General features: G+C 35.8%; 4 protein-coding genes and 1 long non-coding RNA gene across 6 annotated transcripts; 2 read left to right on the top strand and 3 right to left on the bottom strand.

Annotated features, from left to right (window-relative positions):
• Window positions 1-2,817: 2,817 nt before the first annotated feature.
• LOC143473074 (uncharacterized) lies at window positions 2,818-4,720 on the top strand. The gene is made up of 2 exons (XM_076970043.1): window positions 2,818-3,417; window positions 3,498-4,720. Exons 1-2 carry the CDS (start codon window positions 3,096-3,098, stop codon window positions 3,695-3,697), a joined length of 522 nt encoding a protein of 173 aa, XP_076826158.1. The 5' UTR covers window positions 2,818-3,095; the 3' UTR covers window positions 3,698-4,720.
• Window positions 4,721-8,883: 4,163 nt separating this feature from the next.
• LOC143464418 (uncharacterized) lies at window positions 8,884-11,870 on the bottom strand. Its single transcript, XM_076962169.1, has 5 exons — window positions 11,744-11,870; window positions 11,258-11,444; window positions 10,669-11,013; window positions 9,503-10,588; window positions 8,884-9,394 (listed from the first exon to the last, which is right to left on the bottom strand). Exons 1-5 carry the CDS (start codon window positions 11,816-11,818, stop codon window positions 9,258-9,260), a joined length of 1,830 nt encoding a protein of 609 aa, XP_076818284.1. The 5' UTR covers window positions 11,819-11,870; the 3' UTR covers window positions 8,884-9,257.
• A 3,448-nt stretch (window positions 11,871-15,318) lies between these two features.
• Window positions 15,319-15,915, top strand: LOC143473200 (uncharacterized). The gene is made up of 3 exons (XR_013120473.1): window positions 15,319-15,436; window positions 15,524-15,586; window positions 15,665-15,915. It is a non-coding gene; the product is annotated as an uncharacterized LOC143473200 (long non-coding RNA).
• A 1,795-nt stretch (window positions 15,916-17,710) lies between these two features.
• On the bottom strand, window positions 17,711-20,991 carry LOC143462851 (uncharacterized). Of its 2 annotated transcripts, XM_076961163.1 has the most exons (6): window positions 20,841-20,991; window positions 20,277-20,462; window positions 19,626-19,970; window positions 18,778-19,536; window positions 18,313-18,645; window positions 17,711-18,219 (listed from the first exon to the last, which is right to left on the bottom strand). In XM_076961163.1, exons 2-6 carry the CDS (start codon window positions 20,449-20,451, stop codon window positions 18,086-18,088), a joined length of 1,746 nt encoding a protein of 581 aa, XP_076817278.1. In that variant the 5' UTR covers window positions 20,452-20,462; window positions 20,841-20,991; the 3' UTR covers window positions 17,711-18,085. The 2 variants fall into 2 exon arrangements, with proteins under 2 accessions (XP_076817278.1, XP_076817270.1); XM_076961155.1 differs by having other exon boundaries at window positions 18,313-19,536.
• Window positions 20,992-22,861: 1,870 nt separating this feature from the next.
• Window positions 22,862-25,697, bottom strand: LOC143462866 (uncharacterized). Its single transcript, XM_076961173.1, has 5 exons — window positions 25,618-25,697; window positions 25,255-25,440; window positions 24,747-25,091; window positions 23,529-24,662; window positions 22,862-23,373 (listed from the first exon to the last, which is right to left on the bottom strand). Exons 2-5 carry the CDS (start codon window positions 25,424-25,426, stop codon window positions 23,243-23,245), a joined length of 1,782 nt encoding a protein of 593 aa, XP_076817288.1. The 5' UTR covers window positions 25,427-25,440; window positions 25,618-25,697; the 3' UTR covers window positions 22,862-23,242.
• Window positions 25,698-25,815: the final 118 nt, after the last annotated feature.

The raw sequence follows: 25,815 nt of genomic DNA, 5'->3' as shown, positions 1-25,815 counted from the left end.
AAGTAATTTACTTCCTGTCTCTAAACGATCCTTTTTATTAGCAAATCACGTCATTAAAACACTTTTTACACATACGGTGACTATCACCAGCTATCATCACATAACGTAGCCTTAAGGTTATTTTATACTAAATCGTCTGATACCATCTGTCGTGTAGCAATTAACTAGTTACAGTTTGCTATGGCTTATACTTACTATACTTACAGTTTTGCAATAGACACTGCTGCGAATATATAACATCCATTTTACAATGAACTTGTAAAAGTTGCATGTAATTGCATCGAAATGGGTTTACTTTTTGCAACTTTAGGTATGTTTATGCGTAATGTAACAAGTAGTCCATGAGGTATTATTTTGCGGTTTGTCGTCGCTCTGTTAATGTGATCCATTCACACAAAACAAGTTTTCTTGCCAAACATGATTTTATCAGAAACTACCGAAATTTGAAAGTTCTGTTGCTTCATTCCTTTTTCATACTCGCGTAAAGCCAATATAACATCTTGAACGCATAGCTACGCCTTATAGCAGCAAACTGAAGTCAGTATTTTAGTATCCAGAATTTCAAACTTCTTTACGAAAATGTAGTAATTTTTCATCATGAACCATGTTTCATTACAGTGAAACAGTACTTCAAATGTTAACAATACTTTATACACTGAATATGTTTGCATCAAAAAGAAACATTATGGGCGCATGAAAGTAATATAAATCTTTACCGTAATATGTGTGTAAACACAATGTTTACACAATACAACACAACACAGTCTTTACGTAAACACAAGCAATATTTTTCATTTTTAGTTTCATTTTATAGTTAAAGTAGTGTAGTTCTACTCAGTTCAGAAAATGGGCAAAAGACAAACCTAATGATTTGATCATATACAGAGTTGAAATGTTTATTGCCAGAGAAGGTTTACATTCATTTATGTATATCAAAATAAAGCGTTTAGTATTTAAATATAATGTTTGAAGCATGACCTAAGATTGTATAAAGCCAATACAAGCCACGCATCAAATATGTGTAACAATACAAGATGCTAGTGATAAAATGCCCACTTCTTTCGTTACCGCAAGGTGGCGCTTTGGAACAAGATTTCTGCTTTTCTCTCCCAACCAGTTTACATGACATGTATTTAATGCAGTATCTGCTTTACTGTTTTTACTGTGTCAAGAGAAAACGCGCTGATAGAATATTTGTAAAATAGTTATTCAGGATGAAATGCATAATTTGTTACGTATAACAACTTATTATTGAACAATTATCAAATTTTATGTGTTGTTGATTGTTATCATTTGTGTACTGGTATTAGTAAAAAGGTTTCGATGAATACTCTTCGTGAACAACGTGTTAATTTTCGTCAAAAACGTTTTGTTGTACCTTGCACTATACCGTTTCACAGCAATTTATGCATTTTTTCTAGTTTTTTATTTTTTCTCTTTGTCCAAAATTACTCAAGTGTAGATGTTATATATTCAGATGCCATCAACTGAATCAAACACATATTGCATTAGACCCGGCTTGACGTTTTGATTACTTTTGTCGAACACCGAAAAGGCGACCAAAAAAAAGCGTGTGAGTGACGACGATTATACTGGCTCCAAAAGAATATTTTGGTTGCTGGATAGAGACGAGCTGTAAGGTTTACCATTCATATAAACATTTGTTGTATTTGGTCATTTTATCACCATATCATTGTCGTGCGTCGTTGAAAATCATTGAGTGCATGAAGGTAATTAGAAAGTATGTTTTGACAAAAATATAGAAGCCGTTACGCCTTCTATAGCTTTTAATCAGTTTCCGTCATAAAGTGATCCGACACGTACTACTTTCAACAAGAGTGAGCGTTTTCGTTCGACTTTGTTGTGAAAATGTTTTGTTACAAACCACGTATGCCATCTCAAGAGCTTGCACTTATTTTTGCTTATAACTATATATCTTTATGCTTGCTCCTTTGTCATTCATGACCAGAACGTTAAACCTCATTGCTGGAGGCATTAAAGCATTGCTGTGGTATTTTAATAAAACGTTGGATTATCCTTAATCTCTTAAAAGTTTATGCGGAATCATACAATAACTGGCAATAACACGAACCTATCAATCATCATCACAAAACACAACGCGGAACCAAACCGTTTGGAAATTTCCAATCGATGGCATCATAGGATCAAATAAGTATAATACATGTAACTGCGGTTAAACCATATTCATATACAAAAAAGTACTATACTGTATATATGTATATGTGAGTTTAAACTCTATACATTTAATCTTTGTTTTCATGACAAAAAATAAAAACGCAAAATTCGCATGTTGTTATATGCTCAAAAGGCTTTTTCTATGCGGCGAGTTCACTGCTAAACATTTTATCTTGCAGCTTAAACTTAGTGAAAATGCAACCTATATATAACGAAAGGAAATAAAATAAGTTTTATATCTTTGCATTTCCTAAATCAATAGTGTAATATAGTATACTATAATCTGAAGGAAAACGCCCAAATGAATGCTCTACATTATAGCTTCGTAGTTCGTTGACAACGACAGGGACAGGCGCACAGCGTATTGCGTACATGTGTTCAGCAAAAAGAACTGCATATACAGATGCAACAAACTTTATTGTTTCGTGCAGAAGTTATTCTAAAAACGCATGAACTAATGTTACATAAAGCAAATTCACCACTGCTTTGTTTATAGCTATCAACCGGAAACTTTGGTAGCAACAAATGGGTCTTGATCGGCAGTCTGCTGCAAAAGGCCAAATAAATATAAAAGTAACAGTCAATTCACTGTGCTGCGTTAATTTTTAGGTTACTAAAGTATTGACGGTTCTTATTGTACTTTTTGATGCTGAATCCAAAACTGTTATCCGTTTTCTTCAATCAGGTCTAGTTTTTTGGCAAATTGCATTTGAAATTTTTGACAACTTCAGCGTTTGCGATTGAGATTTGTGGTGTCATAAAAATGATTTAGCTTTTGAATTAAGTTTTGATGAAACTTCAGTGACATCACAATGAGAAGAACATAACGAATGCACCTGGTGCTTGAAAAGTTAAACATCTGAACTTGTTTTTACAGGCTAGTTTAGTGTGCAGTTTAGATGATTTGTTTTTACAGTACAATGAGAAAGTGCAAAAATGATCCAGACAGGTTCTGTTACATATGTGGCAAGGTCACCCTGCGCAGTCGCCAAGCAAAAATTACGCAGTTTGTTAAGAAAGCATATTATGCGTATTTTGGAGTAAAACTAGGCGATCAGGACAAGGCATTTGCTCCGCATATATGTTGTAGAGCATGCGTTGAAAACTTGAGATTATGGAGCCTAAAGAAAATAAAGAGCCTTCCTTTTAGTATTCCTATGGTATGGAGAGAAGGAAAAGACCATGTCACTGATTGTTATTTTTGCATGACCAACTTACAAGGTATGCTGATACTTGCACTGTATGGAGGCATTTTCATTAATTGCTTGATTTAAGAGTAACAGTGTTCTTTTTCATTTTAGGAATAAACCGGAAGAACAAACAACATGTGAAGTACCCTGATGTTCCTTCAGCCATGAAACCAGTACCACATGGCCCTGGTATTCCTGTTCCAGAACCACCTGGAGAAATAAGTGAAATGGAGTGTTCTTCATCTGCAGAGAGCAAAGCAAGTGAACAAGACACATGGGATGCAGACCAAAGTACATTTTTTACATTTTAAAAATGTCAAATTTGCTTACTTAGTTGATCCACAAAATATTCTTTTGCCACCTCTCCACATTAAACTTGGTCTCATAAAAAACTATACCAAAGCACTTGATAAAGATGGCCCAACCTTCAAGTTCTTACAAATGAAATTTCCCCGTATCTCTGAAGCGAAGCTACGAGCAGGAGTCTTTGATGGGCCACAGATCCGTGAGCTGATGAAAGACGAAGGTTTTACTGCACACATGAGTGCAGTAGAAAAAAGAGCATGGACAGGATTTCGAGTAGTAATTTCAAACTTCCTTGGAAAGCATAGAAGCCTTGATTATGAAGCACAGGTTAAAGAGCTGCTTGGAAGCTTTCAATCCCTTGGAGCCCGGATGTCTGTGAAAATGCACTTTCTGAGTTCGCATTTAGATTACTTTCCTGACAACTGTGGTGACTACAGCGAAGAACAGGGAGAGAGATTCCACCAAGACCTTCGCCATATGGAAGAAAGGTACCAAGGATACTGGGACGTAAACATGCTTGCAGATTACTGTTGGTGCTTAAAAAGAGATCTTCCCAATACCACACATAGAAGAAAATCTTTGAAGCGACACTTTTTGTCAGCATAAATCATTTGTATTTATATTGTTATTGCATTTAACATCGTAATATCATCATGTGCCGCACAACGCTTTCTGTGTTAAGCTATTTTGAACACTTCGTTTTTATTTCACACATTGATGTTGGCAAGTATTTCACATTTAAACACATTTGTGATGTTAAGTGTTTACGTGTCTATAGTGTAACATATTAACTTCTACTTTTAGGTTGAGCGCCGTTGAACAAAATTATGTGTTAGGAAGCTTTCTTGGTTAGTTGTAAGTGCCTTTATTTCAACTGTGTCATTATATTTTTTTAGTATTTAAAATGGCTGTCATTGCAAAAACCTTACATTCAAATAAAAATACCATCTTGCGAAAATTGACAACATGCATGACCAATTAAGCTACCCCAGAAATTAGTTTCTTTGTGCACAATAATGACCAAAGCTAGCATAAGTAAATATGCGATAGAAAAAAAACTTGACCTGATTGAAAAAAACTGGTTGCATTTTTGAGTTCAGCGCAAAAAATCGATTCAGAAACAGTTAAAACATCTTTGACCTTTGAAAAAAAATTTTCAAACGCAGCACAGTGTTATCTGAGCCAGAAGAATCCCTTTATCAGTAGGAAGGACAAGATTGAAGTGATATCTGCAAAACAATATCACACGATGGGCGAAAAACTTCGAAAACTGATACATATATTGTTATAGATATTAAGTTATAATTTAAACTATAAAATGTCAATAATGAAACTTGTTTTTCACGTTACCTAACCCCAAAAGAACCCAGACCTCCACTGAGCAACAATAACCAAAGGAGGTTGTTGTCATCCTTTTTGGAATCAGATCGATCAAATAGAAGAAAAATAGGAGATTTAAGGTATGCTGCGAGTCTCCAAAACCTACACCACCGTTAAGCAGCAAGGGTGGTAGGAGTTCATCAGAACTACTAAAACTGGAAAAAAGCAGAAGAGGTAGAGTTGATCCGAAATTTTCTTGGTTGTTTCTACCAGTGAATAACCCACTCAACAATATCAAAAAGAAATCGCTTATTGTCGCCATTAAAAAGTTTTTGGTCGTTTAGTAAAAACAATAATAGGAGCGGATCTAATTGATTGGAATCTTTTGATTGACCGAAATTTCCACCGAATATCAGTAAAGGCAAAATATCTTTGTCAAGAGGTTGAGTTACCAAAGAAAAATAAAGATAGCAGTGTTTGCAAGTTTAAAGCACTGTCTCCATGAGTATCAAAATCTCCCCCGTTAAGCAGCAAAAATGGAAGATACTTCTCCAAACCAGCGTCATCGTGTAGAAATAATAAACCAAGAAACGAGTTAAAATTACTCTGATTTCCTCCACCCAAAGCCCTCGAAAAGGCAAAATAGAGCAACATCTTATCGTTACCTCCTGTGTCTGAGTCAAAGAGAGTCATGAGAAGAAGAGGTGAGAGAAAAGCGTTGGACGAAGCATCAAATAACGAAGACGTTCCTCCTTTTATTCCGAATGTGTTGGATACTAAGAAAAAGAGAAAAATGTCAGATTCGGATGAAGATGACGAATCGTCAGTGTTTAAGAGAACGTAAAGGAGGAAAGGATTGTTATGAGCATTGGATCCCAAGTTTGTTGATCCGCCTTGCAATTGTGACAACATAAGCAGAATAAGTATATCATCATCGAATGGTAAACTGCCGCTTCGCCTGAGAGCCAAATTGAGTAGAAGGTTTGACATTGAATTTAGCTGATATGAATCTGAATTTACAATTGAAATGCCGTGTTTAATTCTTTTGGTATTATTGCATTTGTTGTCCTATGTATATATATATATTTAGCCGCAAAAATATAATTTAATATTTTACGGTTTTTAGCGAAAATGCAAAATATATAATATCATATAAAAAAAATCAGTACTCAAGGAAACAAGTGTTATGTTTTTACGCTAAACATGCCACTGCTTTTTACATTTTACGGTATAGGAAACTGAAGAGGGATAACACAAAATTTGAAAAAAACTCAATGGGCTCAAAAAAGAACAAATAAATACACAAATAACCCGGTGCTGATGAAAGCATGGCCTTGTCGACGGATATTAATGTCTATACTGTGTGTAGCAATAGTGCATAATGACAGAAGTGGATTTTTGATATTGCAAGTAGTGAATAAACCTTGAGTTGATAAAAACACACTCAGATCAAAAGACTAAACGTGTCACAAAAATTGTCCACCATCCAGTTTACGGAACATACGTTGTTAGTAAAAACTTGAGCTATGATTAAAAATAATGAAAAAGTAACCCGTAACAAGAATATCCATTTCAAAAGCTTCTATATTTTGATTTTTTTCTGAAAATTCAATTAAATAGTCTAATTGTATTTCACTAAGACATCTTCTGTAACATATAGCAGTGAATTTGTCAAACGATATTTTAAAGCACAATGTCTGGAAAAAATCTTTGAAACTGTTTTAAAAGTAGAATTGTATTTTTACTTGTTCTATTGATATATAGTATTTCGACGTCATAAAGATTCTAATTAACTCCATCGTGTAAAGTTACGGGATAAATTGGTTTAATTTTAGTTATATTATTATGAGTTGATTTATTAATCGCGTTATTTAAAAGATTTTCAGCACATAAATCATAAATAAAAAATTCCTGTTCTTCACTGCGATTAAAAAATCTAATTCAATATTTTTTTTTATATTATCGTTAGTTTATACTTTTGTTATATTTGGATATTTTTGTCATATTTTAAATAAAAACTTTTTGCTTAGGTTCAGCTTGAATAGGTACCCAGGTAGGACATATAGGCAGACACTATTATGCAAATCACATGACGACCCATATATGTAGGTTTCGTTAGTTAAACTACAATGGATCTGAAGTGTATTAATATTCGTAATATTGACAATGTTTTGACTGTCATATAATCCGTTTTTATCTAGGCGAACTGCATCAAAAGCTAAGACTGATCTTACCGAGTCTGATGTGGAGAAGTCAAACGCACAGTTATTTTTAAGCTCAAGCCTTGACTTTAATATGTGATAATTTAGTGTAATGGTGATAATAACTAGATACTTGATTTCCTTATTGAGATTTTCAATATTATAACTTTCAGGTGTAAATTCAAGTGTTTTTAGTACTTCACTTGATGGTGTATAACCAAATTTATAAATATCTTCTGTGAATAAAGTTTTTATTGATATCAAGTTGTAAAGTTGGGTTAAAACTGCTTGTAAAATTCTTTGATTTTCCTTGTCCTTTTCGAGAATCAAAAAATAATGGTATCGATGTCATTTTAATATATTTTCACGTAATTGGTTAAAGTCATACTTTGAAATACAATTGTGGAACTTTAAATTTTTCAATATGTTCGCAATTTCTTTGTTCAAATGATTGTTGTTTTTCTCCTCTTGCTTGGCGGCTACTAATAAATGAAGTCTTTCACAAAGTTTATTTGGATCTTAGAGTTCTTTTCCGAGAAATTCTAATCCACCTAACACTTTAGTCAGCTTTTTTCTATATTTCCAGAAAATTTTTTTTTGGCAATCGTGTCTTTGTCAACAATGCTTCCGTTTCTCATATTACTTAACTTCTTGTTAATGCGTTTTTTTGTCAATTAATTCATTTATGAAATCTTCACTTCTTTCTATTACCACATTTATGTCCGTTTCGAATACATACTCTGCTAGAAATTCTTGTTCTACTTCAGCGAAGTTCTTTTGAATATCCATAACAAAACTCTGTGTTGGTTTCGCTTCTACTGCAAGTTGTTACTGTTCTTGCAAAATTTCAACTACTTGTCTTGTCTTTCATTAGTTTTCTTTTGAGTTTCTCCTATTGTTTTCGTTGTTGGTTGAACGACTTTGGAGGCAGACTCTAACAATTGTTGCTAGTTTACTTTCTTTTGCAGTAATCTACCCTTCAGAACCTTTCTATTATTATGTAATCCTTGATAAACTTATTTTGTTTCTTTAGTTGTTTTTCTGTTATAAATACCAGTTATGGCATAGCATATAAAATAGTATAGTATTTACTTGAAATAGTATGGCATTTATTCGAAATACTATAGCATGTTATAGTTAAGTATAACATTTACTCAATCCAAAACTTGTCAGCGTCTGAAGCACGCCTGTGTGTGTAAAACCCTCATATACTACTTCCTTTTTACAAACGTGGTCATCAAGAAGAATATGTTGTGCTAGAACTGCCTTCATCTAGCATGTGTGCCAAAGCTCATACCTTACCACATACATTACACGCCAGTACGCTTCATCTCGTATATGGGTGCTTAACCCCCCATATTGTATACTACTTCAGTAGGTTTGTACGATAAATTTGACAGCTCTTCAACCTAAGAATATTTTAATCTCCTTACGCAACGCAATGTAATGTCACTGTCGATTTTCAAAAATGTAAGATTGCTGTTCAATTTTTAATATTTTCTAAAACGTTATCCAGAAACTTCATGAAAACGTTTTATTTTAGCTGTGTTAATTCAACCTAAAATTCTAATTCTGTATTGTGTTTTATTGCCGTGGACACTATAAATGTGAAAAAGTATTGAAATACATACTAGCATGCGTATTTTCCCTAAATAAAAATAAAGCAAATCTTTTGGATAAACACAAATCTTTATATTTACATTCAACGCCAATATCAAACTTCTACATTTATAAGCACAACACATTTACCATCACTTTTGGAAGAGATTTTGCAACTGCGTTTGGTTGTCGCATTCCTCCGCTTACGTGACATTACTGTCAAGTAAAGCATCGTACCTACCTGGTCAGGATTTCGACCTTTATCCAAACCGCAGAAAAGTTTCAAGAAGAAAATAATTGTAAATGAATAAATGGCACGGAAAAATAAAGAGGACACAAGAACTGAGTTTAAAGTACAAAAAATATTTAAATATCATCGGACATATGCAAAAAATGGGTATGTAGAATGCTTAAAATTTAGGTATTTGTTTGAGCACGTTCATTATTATCCATATGTCGGAAACACTAGTGGATTTTGTCCGCCTGGTGTGTTTTGCAAGAAGCCAAAAAGGAATAACAAAAGAAGATTGTCGTTGTCACCAGATTGAGTGATGAGGAGAAGTGGCAATAATGAGTTGATATCTGTTAAAAAGTAACATTTGCATAAATAAATAAATATATTTATAAATGAATAAACAAATGAATATATAAGTAAACTAATATGTATTGGGACTTATCAGAGATACATACCTGAACCACCTCCAAGTCCACCACTAAGGAGAAGAATTGGTAAAAGATCATTGGTGCCTGATCCAAGACCGTCACCAAGTAAAAGGATTAAAAACAAAGGATCTATTCCCCCGGTTCCAGTTCCAGTTCCTGTGCCATATCCTCCTCCTCCTCCTAAACCACCGCTAAGCAATAATAACAACAAAAGGTTGTCGTCGCCGCCGCCTAAACCACCGCCAAGTGAGGAGTTTGACAAAAGCAGAAGTGGAAGAATAGACTCTATTCCTCCTGTGCCAGCACCTCCTCCTAAGCCTCCAGAAAGCAACAAAAGCAAAAGCAAGTCATCATCGCCATTAAGAATGTCGCTATCAGAAAGTAAAAGAATCGGAAGAAGAGATTCAATTCCAGTTCCAGTTCCTGTGCCATATCCTCCTCCTCCTCCTCCTAAACCTCCGCTGAGCAATAATAACAACAAAAGGTTGTCGTCGCCGCCTAAACCACCACCAAGTGAGGAGTTTGACAAGAGAAGCAAAGGCAAAATGGATTCTATTCCGCCTCCAGTTCCACCTCCTAAACCTCCAGAGAGCAACAAAAGCAAAAGCAAGTCATCATCGCCATTAAGAATATCGCTATCAGAAAGTAAAAGAATCGGAAGCAGAGATTCAATTCCAGTCCCAGTTCCTGTGCCAGCTCCTCCAAAGCCTCCACTCGTCAGGAAAAACAAAAGTAATGTGTTATCACTACCTGTACCACTACCATCCAAAGCAGTCAAAAGAATCAATGGCAATAGTAAGTTATTCGAGCCGAAACCAATGTCTCCTTGACGGGGAACATTGGAAGTTGGAAACAAACCACCTCCTTGCGAAAGAAGAAAGAAAAGCAAGATATTTGAGGACGAACCACCACTATCTCCAAGCAGGAGGAACAATAGAATAGGATTGTTGAAAATATTGGAGCCGAAATCTACTGGCGTTGTTGATCCTGGTTGTTGTGTTTGCAAGAGAGAAAGAAGAATGAGCGTTTCTGCGTCAAGTGAAACGTCCCCATCACTACCTCTGAGTGCAAGAAGCAGAAAAATGTTGGAAAAAGAATCGTAGGGCGCCACCTCTGAAATAAAAATGACCACATTAAATTTTGATATTGGAGTGTGTTATAGACCTTATATACTTATTATAAATATAAGTTACCCGATGCTCTTGCAAGCGGCAAACTTGAGACTTCAACTTCTGCTGAAAATTGCAGAATCTCAGACGCGTTGGGAAGAACTTTTTGATATTTTTCAACGTCTGCGTTTTCCATTATCGTGTTGAGTTTGTTGATCAATTCCACGATTCTGTCTGCTACGGCATCTTTTGGATGAGCGTTCAATACTTCAGCGATTGGCCTGATGCATTCTTTTCCTTCGATTTTGGCTTTTCTCCTTAGATTTAAGACGTCGTTTTCATGGGTGGTATAACGCATGACGTCGTTGAGAGCAGCTGGAATATCTTCGCATGTCCAAGTTGATTTGCAATCAGTGTGTTGAATGCACCCTGCACACGAGATGATTGCTGTGTTTAGTTCTTGCAAAATTTTTAACTTTTCATGTTGTCTCTAAGGAGCTTAATAAAGGCATTTTGACTTTGAAATTTTATTTTAATAAGTCATTTTATACTGTTGATCTAGATAAGATCTAAACTTCCAAAACAGCGCTTCAGTAAATGATAAATGGAGCAGCAAACTGAGTATTTCGAGTTTGTTCATACAAATTTTACAAACAAATACAAAATGTCTTACCAGGTCCGACTTTCAACAATGTTGGAGAATATATTTTATCTCTCGTATCACTCGCTACGGTGTTGGCAAGTTCTGTTAAACGAGCAATATCTTCATCAGAAAGTTTTCTTGGCTCCATTGCTGAAACCAGCCCGACTGAAAGAAGGGCGGTGATGTATACGATAGATTTCAGCATCGTTTGTCTGAACTGCAAAAACGAGTATATATTGAAAGCTCTCTCACGCACATATAAACTCATTGGGCCGTTAAGGTTTGAAAGTAACTGATACAGCAGGGCAATACACCAAACATTACCAACATTACCAACCAGTTTATACTTTATAAATTTTGTACTTGTTTCTATTAAATATTTTACGCAGCACTCGCTGCTAACTTGCAAACGCTGTTAAATGTAGTTCAATGGAGCACATCGACAATCTTATAACGACGTGCTTCCAGTAAAAGACAAAAAGACTATCATTATATTATCATCTTATGGGTGTATACCTTGCACCAATGATAAATCTTCTCTGGTCCCCTCAAGCGCTCAGGCGTCTGAATGGTTTGAACCTTTCTCTTCATACATTTTATAGACTTCTAAGGTGTTTGACGTGTCCCCAGGCGTAGCTTTGGGTAAGTGATGGAGATACCAGCCAAGTTTTTTTTGGGCCTTTTTTAACGCATTAAAAAATGATTTTGCAGGCTCAATGTTTTCCTTTTTTCTGGTGCCGGCGGTGTATAGGCAAACGAGAAACGCGTGGGTTAATAGTGAAGTATACAGACCTAAGATTTAGTCACATATATTTTAGCACCAAATTTAATTCCTGAACATTATTTAGGTGAACTATGTATTTGAAATGTGGACTTTGGTGTATTTTTTGACATTGTCGAAGGGTAATATATAGAGACACAATGTGATAAATTGCATCAATATTCGTTTGCTTATCATAAGAAAATATTTTACAGCAGGTAGTAATATCATTACCTTGGTTTAACTTACAACAGAAAACTGAAAGCAAATTTTTATTGGTAATTTAATTCTTAATGACGGTGATGATGATATACCGTAAAATGAATGTATTTAACTGCCAAAAGTCTACTAAGAAAATTCGGTAATTTACTTTTACTGGTAGATAACGTAGAGCAAAAAAATCACAAGGCGACAGCGAAGGATCAAATGTTTGCATAATTCGGTACAGTCAAGTCGAGCAGCTCTCTGCCTTAGCAGAAACTTTTTCTTGTGTGGAAGGGCGAATGTCGTGCCATGCCCTAAACGCTGCAAAAAGACTTGCCTGAGGACTTGAAACCCAAGCTTTTTATATAGCAGGATAAACTGCTCTCCCCACCATGCTGGTTCATAGCACAGTTATGTAAGAATTTTGGAGCTTATGTAAAGTAAAATCTTGATAAATATCAACAGCTGCTGCATTTTGTTTATAAATGATTGAACTATTTAACGAAAAGTAGAATTTTGTAATAAACCTATATCAATAGGCGGCAGAAGGTACTTTGAAAGTACCGTCGGTAACGGTACCGGTACCGCTACTTGGCAAGAAATGTACATACCAAAGGTATACCACTGTTTCAAAAACGTAGTACGGTACTCTGTCGGTATACTCGGTATACCAGTACTTTTTGTAAAGAAGATCTTGCATCTTTGCCTCTATTATGGCCCCGATATAGAGGTTACTCCAGGTAAAAACAAGTTTGACTTCACTTTTTGCGAATTTGTTAGCTATTTATAGATTTAAAAAAGGGCAGCAAACGCTTAAATTGGCATTTAGGTTTAATTAAAATGAACGTGTGAAAAACATAATTCTCAAAACCTTGAAATAACCACTTTAAAAGTAACGAGTACCGGGACCGATTAGAAATGTTTAAAAAAGTAATTCCGCATGGAGATTCGGTATAAGCTACATTTCCCCCAAAATACTTGTACTGAAAAAGAACCATGGTACAGTAATTCGGTACTATAATACGGCGGTACTATATGTTACATTACACTTATAAAAAGTTCACTTCAGGTAAACATGTTTTTACATAACACGTCATGCTTTTTAATTTACTTGCAAAAGCTTAGTTTACATTTGCTTTAAAAAGAGTTTTGAAATAATCAACGCCTGGCTATGCTCATTGTTCAACAATAACGTTGAAAATGCAAGATCTTTATTAAATAAGATTAAAAACCATTCGTTTAACGCAAACACAGCAGCATAGATGTCATGAAAAATATAACACACCCTATTTGATAATTTACTGTGTAGCTAAAAAAACTTTTTTATTTAATTGGGGAAGAAGTTACTCAACGAAACATGCATGGTATAGCATATGACAGAAACCAAAGGCGAGATATCGTAAAAATGGCCACTATACAGTATTTAGCGGAAAACCCGTACTTTTTATGCTAAAATGTTATAACATATATTCGAAACTTAACCAAATCAAAATTTAATCGTAATAAAACTCCTAAGTTTATAGCTAAAATCAACTTCTTGTATACCTTTTTTTCTTAACATAATCGCTTATGTTTAACAACAGGCTGCATGGACTATACTTATACGGAGAAAAAGTTATTTTCAGACGTAAAGCGTCATAGCGTTTAAGTTATTTTTTTTGGGAGGGAAATACGAAATATATTATTACTTTTCCAATACTTGGATTTAAAGAAAACATGAATTAATTTATCTCCAAATTTGTAAGATAAATAAATAAAATTTATGTCTAGTTTTAAAACTTTGCTTTTCATCAGCAATGGATCCGTCATCCGTGAGTTTCCTATTTAAAAATTTTTTAGTTATGTAACTTTATTTTACTATACACATGGAAATAGTAATTTGTGTTGGACCAAGAATTAATATTTTTAATTTTGAACAAATTTGACACTTTATCTGGTTTATTTACAAAATTATATATTAGTCACGCGTAAATTCATTTACAGTTATAAAGGTGCTGCTCATGGTGCTGTGGAGCTATTGTTAATTATATATACTATATAGTGATAGCACAGTGTATAGGCCTATTAAGCCTATTTTATTTCTATGTGAATGCATAATTTGTTTATTAAGTACGATTTTTGAGGTACTTTAATTACAATGGATATAGGCTAATTGTTGTAATAGTTGTAGGAACAATTGAACATATGCATAAAACAGGTATACGAGTTTATGGGCGTTTGTAAAAAGTGTGAAATGCTTCGTTTTTCCCTCATATTTTGATTCCACGCGTTAAATAATTAATTTAAAGGCCAATATTGTTTTATCAAAAACATTGCCATTTACGGAAGATAAAAGTTTTGTGTGTATCAAGAAAAATGCATATTTTGAAAACTGCTTAAGCTCTCTGCCGCAGAAAATGTAGTAGATAGATTTTTTAAACTTTTGATTACAAAACCATAAGCTATACCTTCCCTTGGGCGATTTGAGACCGGTATAGCTAAAAGGCTGAGACCTACATCTTTGTTGTTCTATACGTCAAAAAACTTGAACGGAGAGTAGAAATTTTTATTTTATTTACTGCTTTACTGACGTCATCAAAACTAAAGTAAATTCAAAGTTTTGCAAACTTTTCTGCAATTCCTCAAATTCACTATTACGTTAACAAAGCCGAAACTGGCAAGGCTACAACAAACTTGTCAATGGGTAATGATGGGCATACAAGATTAATAAGTCTTGAAAATTCGTAACGTATTTTTGATCTTTCTTACAAAATAATGATATAAAGTAATTGATAAATAACAATTATAATTGTAGTTAAAGCATGCATAAGTATTGCAATTTTAAAGGTAAACAATCTAAACAGCACAATACAGTTAAACTCGCATATTAAACTTGCTATCATCGTGGCTTTCATGACAGCATTCGTCGTCGTATAAGCGAGATGTCGTTCGTCTACCCGGACTAGATGTATTGTAGAGGCACGATTTAAGCAACTATACTGGGTTGTACTGTCAAATAAAACTTTTAGATTATGTATTTCGTGAGAAGATTAGAATTGAGTGCAGTCAGATATAGCTTGGTCTGTTATTCTTCCACGCCACGTTCACAAGCAGCAAAGTTTACCATTCCCTATTTCTACAGACATGAGCGGAAACGCCCGACGCCAGTTTGCAGGCGGTTAAGTTGTATCGAGTCCATCGTGGATAACAAAATTTTGGCTTGGTGGGAAGCGGCGTTGAAGATAATATTGCAAAGTCAAGCAGAGGTTTCTGTTACTCCTCGTTCCATTCTGTTTACGACCCGCATTGATATCTACGGGTATGGTTAATGGGTGTCTTGGTGTTATTCGTAGGCTCGTGGGATGACTCCGTTTCACCATGCTTCAACATTTCACCACTTTCTTGCCTGGAAGCAGGTGAGCAGGTGCTCTAATGGTCAAGGTCTAAAAAGAACTTCAAGGTCTAAAAATACAGCGCTGGCATTTTGCTTGTAGACGCAGAGCTGACCTCAATTTCATGTGTCATAAAAGTGGTTTGATTTACGGTTCGCTTTCGGCGTCAAAATCCAGTCTGCTCTCGGGAGTTGGAGGTTATCAGTTCGACACCGGTGAATGTAAGGCGTTCGAGGATCGTGAGGGTGGTGAGAAGAGAAATGTAAGAAGATAGCTCTTTGGTTCCCTTACCGGTTTCTGAGGATTTGGGGTCGCGAATGCAGGGGCTCCTCTCCAGATGTAAGAGATTTTGCGGTGTCGTAAGCAGAACAGCAGAAAGCTACGCTGTCAAAACTGGTTGGAAAGATCAACATGGAGAAGATGTTGTCTGGACCGGGAACCTTGCTTGACTTTGTTTACTGAAGGGCAACGACGAACTCATCTGGAAAAAATTACCAGAAATATTTTTCTCCGTAACTTTCTACAATTTTTACATCCTGGCAGCTTTACCAAAAGAGTAAAGGCTGCTTTATTGGTAGTGGAGCTTCTAGAGATAAGAACAAAAGAGCGGTAAAAGAAGAAGTCTTGCAGTAGTGGGTCTCTCTGAGGAGGATAACAAGGCTCGTATATTGGAGGTTGAGATGTTCGATAAAAGTAAGCTCACTCGAAGTCCCCTTTAATAGTTTCTGTTCATACAGTTTTATACTTTTTCATTTTCACAATGCCAAAATTTAATTGTTTTTTTTTCAAGCCAAATTGTTGAAACCAGTCGCACAGCACGATTAAGCATTACACTTTAGGCTTTTTATCGTTATTTATTTATAATTTTTTCCAGATTTCTTTTCACTTCTTAAGCGTTTAACTTTAAATTAACATTTAAATCAACATTTGAATAAGACATTAAGAAAGTCTTTAAAGTATACTCTTGGAACTGTACAATGCTAGACAGTTGCAGTTTTCATTAAACCGATTCTTTTTCTGTCTTTCTGCACTAATTTTGCTCTATTAGGTCAACCAGCACAAACCAAAAATCAATTTTATACATAAGTGGAAAAAATATAAAAATTAAGTAAATCAAAATATTTTCTGATCTAATAAAAACTAATCTTTAACAATTCAGTTTGAGATTAAGCCCCATTTTTAAAAACCTTAGTTATTGTTGAAGTCAGGTTTGTGTGAGACTACAACCTGACCAATTTACAAGACATCGCACTCTCAAACATACCTAAGAGCTAAAAGTAGACCAACGTTATCATCATTATAGTCTATACTCCATACACGAAAGCAGGTAGCTGCAGTTATCTATCAACATGCTGTCATTTCTATGTATTGTGGTATTATCATCCGATAAAAATGTATGTAGAGCATTGCCGTTTTCTGCCAACCACGAAGTAAAAAAACGCAAAACTTTAGCAATGGCCGACCAGGCATGATTCATTTTGCTGTAAGTTTATGTTAAATTCAAACTGCTTTCAAATTGAAAAGTGAAAAGTGAAAACCTAACATGCAAAACGTTTTAACTGATGCTTTTGAAAAGAATGAAAAAACTTCGAGTTCAGCTGACTTTTACTTACCGAAATACGAAATTACTCCAGCAAAATTTTGTGGATATTGATCATTATTTGTTTAAATCAACCATCCATCGTTCTCCAAGAGTTTATACATACCATAAAAAAAAATTTATAAACTGAAAGAGACATTAACTGCTAAAAATATTGAGAAGAAGAAAGTTAGATTTTTTAATCTGCGCAAGTTTTGAATAACTTTCGAATATATAGTCTACATTAAACTACGTAAAAGCTTTCCGAAAGAAATTTATTTCAGTTATGTAAAAGTATAACCATAGAAAGCTGACATCCTATCCTATACTGTTTAAAGCATTGAATTAAGTATAATGACTTAACTTATGAAAGAGGTAGGGCCTATATTCACATACATTATATTTTATAACATATATTGTACCCTTGCGTTTAAAAGTACAGATGCACGATATAACCCTTACTCCATAAGGACTTGCTGATAGTACTTACTCTATAAAGTTTATGTAGACTAGAGTGTAGAAACCAAAGTCAGTAAAAATACTGGATTGCTTTGAAAACAAACACCAAACATTTTTGTATGCATTTAATGAAAAAACAACACGCAAAATTCCATGTTTTAAAAAGTACAGAATTCGCAATATTTTTGGTTACTTAGTTATTGATAGAATTTCGCAACTGCGTTTGGTTGTCGCATCCCTCCGCTTACGTGACATAACTGTCAAGTAAAGCATCGTACCTACCCGGTCGGGGTTTCGACCTTTATCCAAAATGCAGAATATTTGCAAGTAGAAAGTAATTGTAAATGAATAAGTGGCACACAAAAGTATGGAAGACAGAAAAAAATGAGTTTAAAGTACAAAAGAAAATATTTAAATAACATCGAACATATGCGGAAAGATTCTTATGTTGGCTGCAGTTAAAAAGTATTTGGAGACTATCTTAATTATCCTTGAATTGCAAATGGATCTTGGCCGACAGGTGTGCTCTGGAAAAAGCCGGTAAGGAAGAGCAAAGGAAGAATATCGTTGTCACCGGATTGAGTGATGAGGAGAAGTGGCAATATTGAGTTGATATCTCCTAAAATGTAACATTTGCATTAATAAATAAATATATTTATAAATGAATATATAAGTAAAATAATATGTATTGGGACTTATCAGAGATACATACCTGAACCACCTCCAAGTCCACCACTAAGGAGAAGAATTGGTAAAAGATCATTGGTGCCTGATCCAAGACCGTCACCAAGTAAAAGGATTAAAAGCAAAGGATCTATTCCCCCGGTTCCAGTTCCAGTTCCTGTGCCATATCCTCCTCCTCCACCTAAACCACCGCTAAGCAATAATAACAACAAAAGGTTGTCGTCGCCGCCGCCTAAACCACCGCCAAGTGAGGAGTTTGACAAAAGCAGAAGTGGAAGAATAGACTCTATACCTCCTGTGCCAGCACCCCCTCCTAAACCACCGCTGAGCAATAATAACAACAAAAGGTTGTCGTCGCCGCCTAAACCACCGCCAAGTGAAGAGTTTGACAAAAGCAGAAGTGGAAGAATTGACTCTATTCCCCCTGTGCCAGCACCCCCTCCTAAACCACCGCTAAGCAATAATAACAACAAAAGGTTGTCGTCGCCGCCGCCTAAACCACCGTCACCAGAAAGTAAAAGAATCGGAAGAAGAGATTCAATTCCAGTTCCAGTTCCTGTGCCATATCCTCCTCCTCCTCCTCCTAAACCTCCGCTGAGCAATAATAACAACAAAAGGTTGTCGTCGCCGCCTAAACCACCGCCAAGTGAGGAGTTTGACAAGAGAAGGAGAGGCAAAATGGATTCTATCCCGCCTCCAGTTCCACCTCCTAAACCTCCAGAGAGCAACAAAAGCAAAAGCAAGTTATCATCGCCGTTAAGAATGTCGCTATCAGAAAGTAAAAGAATCGGAAGCAGAGATTCAATTCCAGTCCCAGTTCCTGTGCCAGCTCCTCCAAAGCCTCCACTCGTCAGGAAAAGCAAAAGTAATGTGTTATCACTACCTGTACCACTACCATCCAAAGCAGTCAAAAGAATCAATGGCAATAGTAAGTTATTCGAGCCGAAAGCAACGTCTCCTTGACGGGGAACATTGGAAGTTGGAAACAAACCACCTCCTCCTTGCGAAAGAAGAAGCAAAAGCAAGATATTTGAGGACGAACCACCACTATCTCCAAGCAGGAGGAACAATAGAATAGGATTGTTGAAAATATTGGAGCCGAAATCAACGGGCGTTGTTGATCCTGATGGTTGTTGTGTTTGCAAGAGAGAAAGAAGAATGAGCGTTTCTGCGTCAAGTGAAACGTCCCCATCGTTACCTCTGAGTGCAAGAATCAGAAAAATGTTGGAAAAAGTATCGTAGGGCGCCACCTCTGAAATAAAAATGATGTCATTAATTTTTGCTTACCCAAGATGTTAAGGTTTTATGAGGTAGTTATAAATGCGTTACATCTTAACTCACCCGATGCTCTTGCAAGCGACAAACTTGAGACTTCGTATTTCGCTGAAACTTGCAGAATCTCAGAGACATTGGGATAAACTTGTTGATATTTTTCAACGTCTGCATTTTCCATTATCGTGTTGAGTTTGTTGATCAGTTCCACGATTCTGTCTGCTACGGCATCTTTTGGATGAGCGTTCAATACTTCAGCGATTGGCCTAATGCATTCTTTTCCTTCGATTTTGGCTTTTCTCCTTAGATTTATGACGTCGTTTTCATGGGTGGTATAACGCATGACGTCGTTGAGAGCAGCGGGAATATCTTCGCATGTCCAAGTTGATTTGCAATCAGTGTGTCGAATGCACCCTGCACACGAGATGATTGCTGTGTTTAGTTCTTGTGAATTTATATGCTTTTCTTGTCACCGGACACTTTAAATATTTCAACCTTTTGTGTTAAAACTTTCCTTTATAAAGTATTATAACGTTAAAACTTCAAATAATACGCTTAATAAACCAGATATTACACCAAATGTTATGTTGTATCTTGTAGCTTGTATTTTTTGATACCGGGCGTCCTAATATTTTCGCATTTTTTCGCATTTTCGCATTATTCTATTTTAGAAAAAAAAGCCTTGCAATCAAAAAACAAACGAAATACAAGATGTCTTACCAGGTCCTACTTTCAACGATGTTGGAGAATAAATTTTATCTCTCGTATCACTCGCTACGGTGTTGGCAAGTTCTGTTAAACGAGCAATATCTTCATCAGAAAGTTTTCTTGGCTCCATTGCTGAAACCAGCCCGACCGAAAGAAGGGAGGTGATGTATACGATTGCTTTCAGCATCTTATACTGATCTGCCAAAAAAGTATGCTTAAAATAAGATCCTTTCAGTCATCGTCATGACGCCTTAGATGAATGTGATCCAACTGAAACCTATGATTCAACTGAAACGCATCAGGCAGAAATGCAACTATAGCATTCCTATGAATATTTTTACGGATATCTTTGCATTTCCATTTTTAAAGCGTCTTACAAAATAAAATTTTTGAGAATTATGATCTTATTTGACTTATTGATGCCAATCGATCACAGTCAAATAAGATAATCTCAAACAAACTAGTGCCCGCTGTAAACTCGACAATGATTTTTAACTCAGCGTGTCGACAACCTGACAAACCAAAAAAGGATCTAAAATAGCTAAATAAATTGCACGAAACATTAGTGGAACATACCTTGTGCCAGCAGTATGATCCTTCCTATATATTCAAGCGATCTTGCGTCTGAATGATTTGACTCTTCGTCTTTATGCCTTTTATAGGTCTGTTAGGCGTTTGGTCTGACCTCAGGCGAGGCTTTGGGTCTGTGACCGACATATTAATCAATTATTTTTCGAAGATATCCCCTCAGCCTTTTGGAATTGCTTCTATGTGCCCAATGCTTTTTTCTTTGCTTCGAAGCCATTCTATGATATCTCCCGATTTCTATCTATGATGGTACGCGCGGTGTAGAATATTTACACATAAGCTGTAGCTGCGTTATTTATAATTGAAACAAAAAAGTGCGATTGTTAAACGCCTAAAACGCATTAACGTCCCTGAATTGCCTACAACATAAAAATTTTAAAAGGTTTCATCATAAATAACTATGTCGTTGCAAAAGTTTATAGAGTGTAACAAAACCGATAATAATTCACGAAAGAAATGTTGTCCAGAAAAGTTGATGACAAAACTGCAAAAATATAGAGAAGAGAAATTATGAAACAAACGAATCTGACCAAATGCATTAAATATTAGTGCAAACAACTTCAAGAAACGATTCTATTCAGCACAGTTTTCCTGCTCAGTACAGTAAAAAGGCAATTAGCGTCTATACAATCTCTGTACAGTGTGAAAAAAAAACTTAGCTATAAAAACTGAGCGACACACGTTTTCCCAACAATATAATTCTGCTTTCACTGTGTTGCTGATTCACACAACAGTTAAGCAAGAATTTCAAGATTACATAAGCTTTTGTTAAGTAAGAGGTGTATAAAGAGCTATTATAAGCATCTATTACTGTATGAATTATTCCATTTCTTAATTAAACAATTCCGCCATCGTAAGTAATTTATTTATTTTTCTAATGATGCAACCTATATGCAACGTTAAATAGTCTAAAGATGTATTTAGGAGAACTTTAGGTATTATAGAGTAGCTGACTTTTCATCTCTGCTCACATGCTGTAAGCAAGTTAAAAGCCAAATGTAGCCTGTTAGATATACGTAATTGCTGATAAATTGAGCAAATAGAATTGACAACCTTTCGAGCTATTGTAAACCAAAAGCTGAACATAAAAAGTATGAAAATGAAAGTATCAACGCATAATTATTTTATCAAGCATCATATTTTTGTTTGCATTACGCTTACAAGCTGGTACCGTCGGGTTATAGTTTTTACCCTCCGGTTATACTTTCCATAGCTTGCGAAAATCTTGTCTTTAATTTTTGTCCATTATGTTTGAGCATTGCTTGAAATCAAACAGGGTTGAAGCTGCCACGATTACTTTGCAACAAGCCCTGAAGGCGAGTTATACTAAGCACACACGTTGAAAGTTCAGTTCCAACTTTAAAATGTTCAACGTATTTGTTTGAAAAAAGAATAGCGCAAACATTATGAAGTTTGGCTGAAGCCTCGTAATCTGCTAAGTATACTAATGAACATAATCTTTATAACTGTGTTTTCGTAAAAACAAAAGTAACAAGCCATTGAATAAAAGCATACATGTTTCTCGAGAAATTCCGAAATAGATATTTCGAATTTTTTTCTTTCTTCTGATATAATTAAGATGTACATATCTTCTCGCAATAATTTTTTTGATATTTGTTAATGCTATTGTTTTTATCCAAACTCTTTTATTAAATTCTTAAAACGAAATCAGTTGACTGAATTAACCCTAAATTGCAATATTTTTGTTATTATTTAACAATATTTTGTTTTTTGCTGTTATTTTTCTGAGGTTTTACATATTTACAAGCACAGAAAAGGAATTAGTTTATGTCGCGGTGTAATGTACACTATACAGTATAATTTGTAACACTCCGAACTTAACTGCTTTTGTATCACCAATAATTAATCAAATACAGGTTATAAGGTCGGGTGTTGCATCTCGGCAAACATGCTTAGTGTTTATCGTGTTTCTCATTATTACGCAATTTAAATAAAACCTCTCTGTTGCGCGGCTATGCCCTGGTTGCTGCTTTACGCACAAGTCACAGTTGAATGAGAATCTCTTTATTTGCAATTTTTTTGCATAAACAAATGTAAAAGACGTAAAAAACGGTTTACTGTTAAAATTGTGCCCTCAAAGGTAGCAGAAATTCTGTTCATCTACCGTAATCCCTCCGCTTACAGGGCTGCACACCAAGTCTAGCATCGTACCAAACAGGTCTGGGTTTCGGTTTTTGCATAAACAATGTCAATGTAAGAAAGGCAAAAAAACAATAACAACAATGCATTATTATAAATATTTCGAAATGTTATGCGAGTAAAGGTGTGGTGAAAGAAAGAATTAAATACTTTTTAAAAAAAACGCAGTAAAATTACGATTTTTCCTAAACTCGTTTAAATCAGGAAATAATTTGAAGGCATAATCGCAATTAACCATATACGTCGCCAAAGGGATTGGTAGTAGTTGGGTTTTGGAAGAAACCAAACACAAAGAGAAGAAGAAGTGTGTCGGAATCACCTGAATCGGAGATAAGGAGAAGTGGCAACAACGAGTTGATATCTGCATTAAAAACAGATCAAATGTAATATTAGTGTTGCTTTACAAACAATTGACAAGACAAGTAATCGCTAGCTATGAGTAATTTAACTAAGCCCATAAATTTATGTGAGCTTAAAACATTATTAAATTTTAGTATTAAATTTTCCACAACATACCAGTTCCACCCGTTAGCCCGCCAGTGAGAAGAAGTATGGTGAGTAGGTCACTGTCACCTCCAAAGTCAATTACGTCGAGTAAGATGAGAGGAAGCAAAGATCCCAATCCTCCAGTTCCACTTAGATCACTGCCAAAACCCCCGCTTGCCAAAAGTAGAAGCAGAAGGTCATTGTTGTCACCAGAAGTGTTGGTCAAGAGAAGAAGTGGAAGAATAGATTCAAGCCCAGTTCCGACTCCTGTGCCAGCTCCTCCTAAACCCCCACTAAACAAAAGCAATAGTAAAAGATTGTTGTCGTCGCCACCGCTAAGTGACGAGTTTGACAAGAGAAGTAATGGCAAGATGGACTCGATTCCGGTTCCGACTCCAGTTCCACCAAAACCCCCAGATAACAATAAAAGAAGAAGCAAGTTATCCTCGCCACCGAGAAGACTGTTATTATCAAGGAGAAGAAGAGGTAAAATAGATTCAAGTCCGGTTCCTGTTCCAGTTCCACCCAAACCTCCACTGAGGAGAAGAAGAAGCAAAAGGTTGTCATCGTCACCACCACCACCGAGGGAGCCGTTTGACAAGAGCAGAAGGGGTAAAATTGATTCGAGTCCGGTTCCCGTACCGGTTCCACCAAGTCCTCCAGAAAGCAACAAAATAAGAAGTAAATTGTCGTCTCCGCCAAGAAGGTCGTTATCACCAAGAAGAAGCAAAGGCAGGATGGATTCCAATCCGGTTCCTGTACCGGTTCCGCCCAAACCTCCGCTGAGCAGAAAGAAAAAAAGTAAATTGTCGTCGCCACCAGAATCACCATCCAGAAGGGTCAAAAGAATGAATGGATACAAAAATGAATTAGCGTTGGGATCGATCACTGTGCTCTGGCGGGGAATTCCAGTTGTTGGGAACAAACCTCCTTGTGAAAGCAAAGAGAAAAGAAAAATATCTGAAGATGAACCACTGTTATCTCCAAGCAAGATGTACAAGAGAAAAGGATTGTTGAATGCATTGGAACCGAAATTTACTCCAGGCTGTTGGGTTTGAAAAAGAGAGAGAAGAATTAGCGTTTCAGCATCGAGTGAAACGTCATCAAGACCCCTGAGAGCAAAGAGAAGGTAAAGGTTGGAAAGGGGATCAGCAACAGCAACATCTGAAAGCAAATAATGGATTGGATGCAGATTAATGTCGTTTTAAGTTCTATCAAACCAAATTTTCTTCTGAAATTTCAACTCACCTGCTGCTCTTACAAGCGGCGCATTTGATATTTCAAAATTTGCGGAAAACTTTAGAACGTCAGATGCATTGGGGTAGACCTTCTGGAACTTATCAACGTCTGCGTTTGTCATAATTGTGTTGAGCTTGTTCAGCAATTCAACAATTCTGGCAGCAACAGCATCTTTTGGATGAGCATTCAGCACTTCAACGATTGGCCTGATACATTCTTTACCGGTAATCTTAGCCTTTCGCTTGAGATTTTCAACATCGTTTTCATGACTAGTGTGATTCATGATGTCGATTAAAGCTCCTGCAATATTTCTACACTTCCAAGTCAATTTACAGTCACTGTGCTGAATGCAACCTACAAGCAAAATGAAAATTTTTAATGAATCTGTTGGAACGGATCGAAGTTGTGTTACGTTATATTTGGTAGGTTTTCTCATTAAACAAAGCAAATAAGGTTAGAAGGAACAAAATGGTCTGGTTATCAAAAAGTATACTATAAGTTGGTCAAAGAAACTCACCCGGTCCAATCGGTAAGCTTGTGGGTGCGTAAATTTTATTTTTGGTATCACTGGCCACGGTATTTGCAAGCTCTGTTAAACGGGCAACGTCTTCATCGCTGAGTTTTTTTGGCGACATTGCGGAGACGAGACCGATCGAAAGAAAAGCGCTGATGTAGAAGATTGTATTCATCTTGTAATGACAAGCTGAAAGTAAAAACAGCTTTTATTTAGGGCTTTCCTTTTTTGCATTTGACAACCTTTAGTTTTACGTAGTGATTCAAACAAGCTTATGACGAAAGTTAATGACGTCGGGTTCTTATCCATATATAGTATATAGGCATCGCTAATATATTCAAACACATCTGCTCAGCAACAACTTACCTCAGTATTGTTAGCGCACGGCACAAATGAATGATGTCATCGCAAACCCTTGTCGACTTATATAATACTATGTAGCCTCGCACTGACCCGCGGCATAATTAACAGCTCCAGTGTCGCCTTTCTAATCTTCAAAAGTCATTTATTGGTAAATATTTATGTTTTCGAGTGCTTATACCGACACTTTGACATGATGACAAA

Source organism: Clavelina lepadiformis, chromosome 1 (genome assembly GCF_947623445.1).
Source record: "Clavelina lepadiformis chromosome 1, kaClaLepa1.1, whole genome shotgun sequence".
In the NCBI taxonomy this organism is placed as follows: Eukaryota; Metazoa; Chordata; class Ascidiacea; order Aplousobranchia; family Clavelinidae; genus Clavelina; species Clavelina lepadiformis.
Note: the sequence above shows the minus strand (reverse complement) of the source record. Positions and strands in the feature narration are given on the sequence as shown.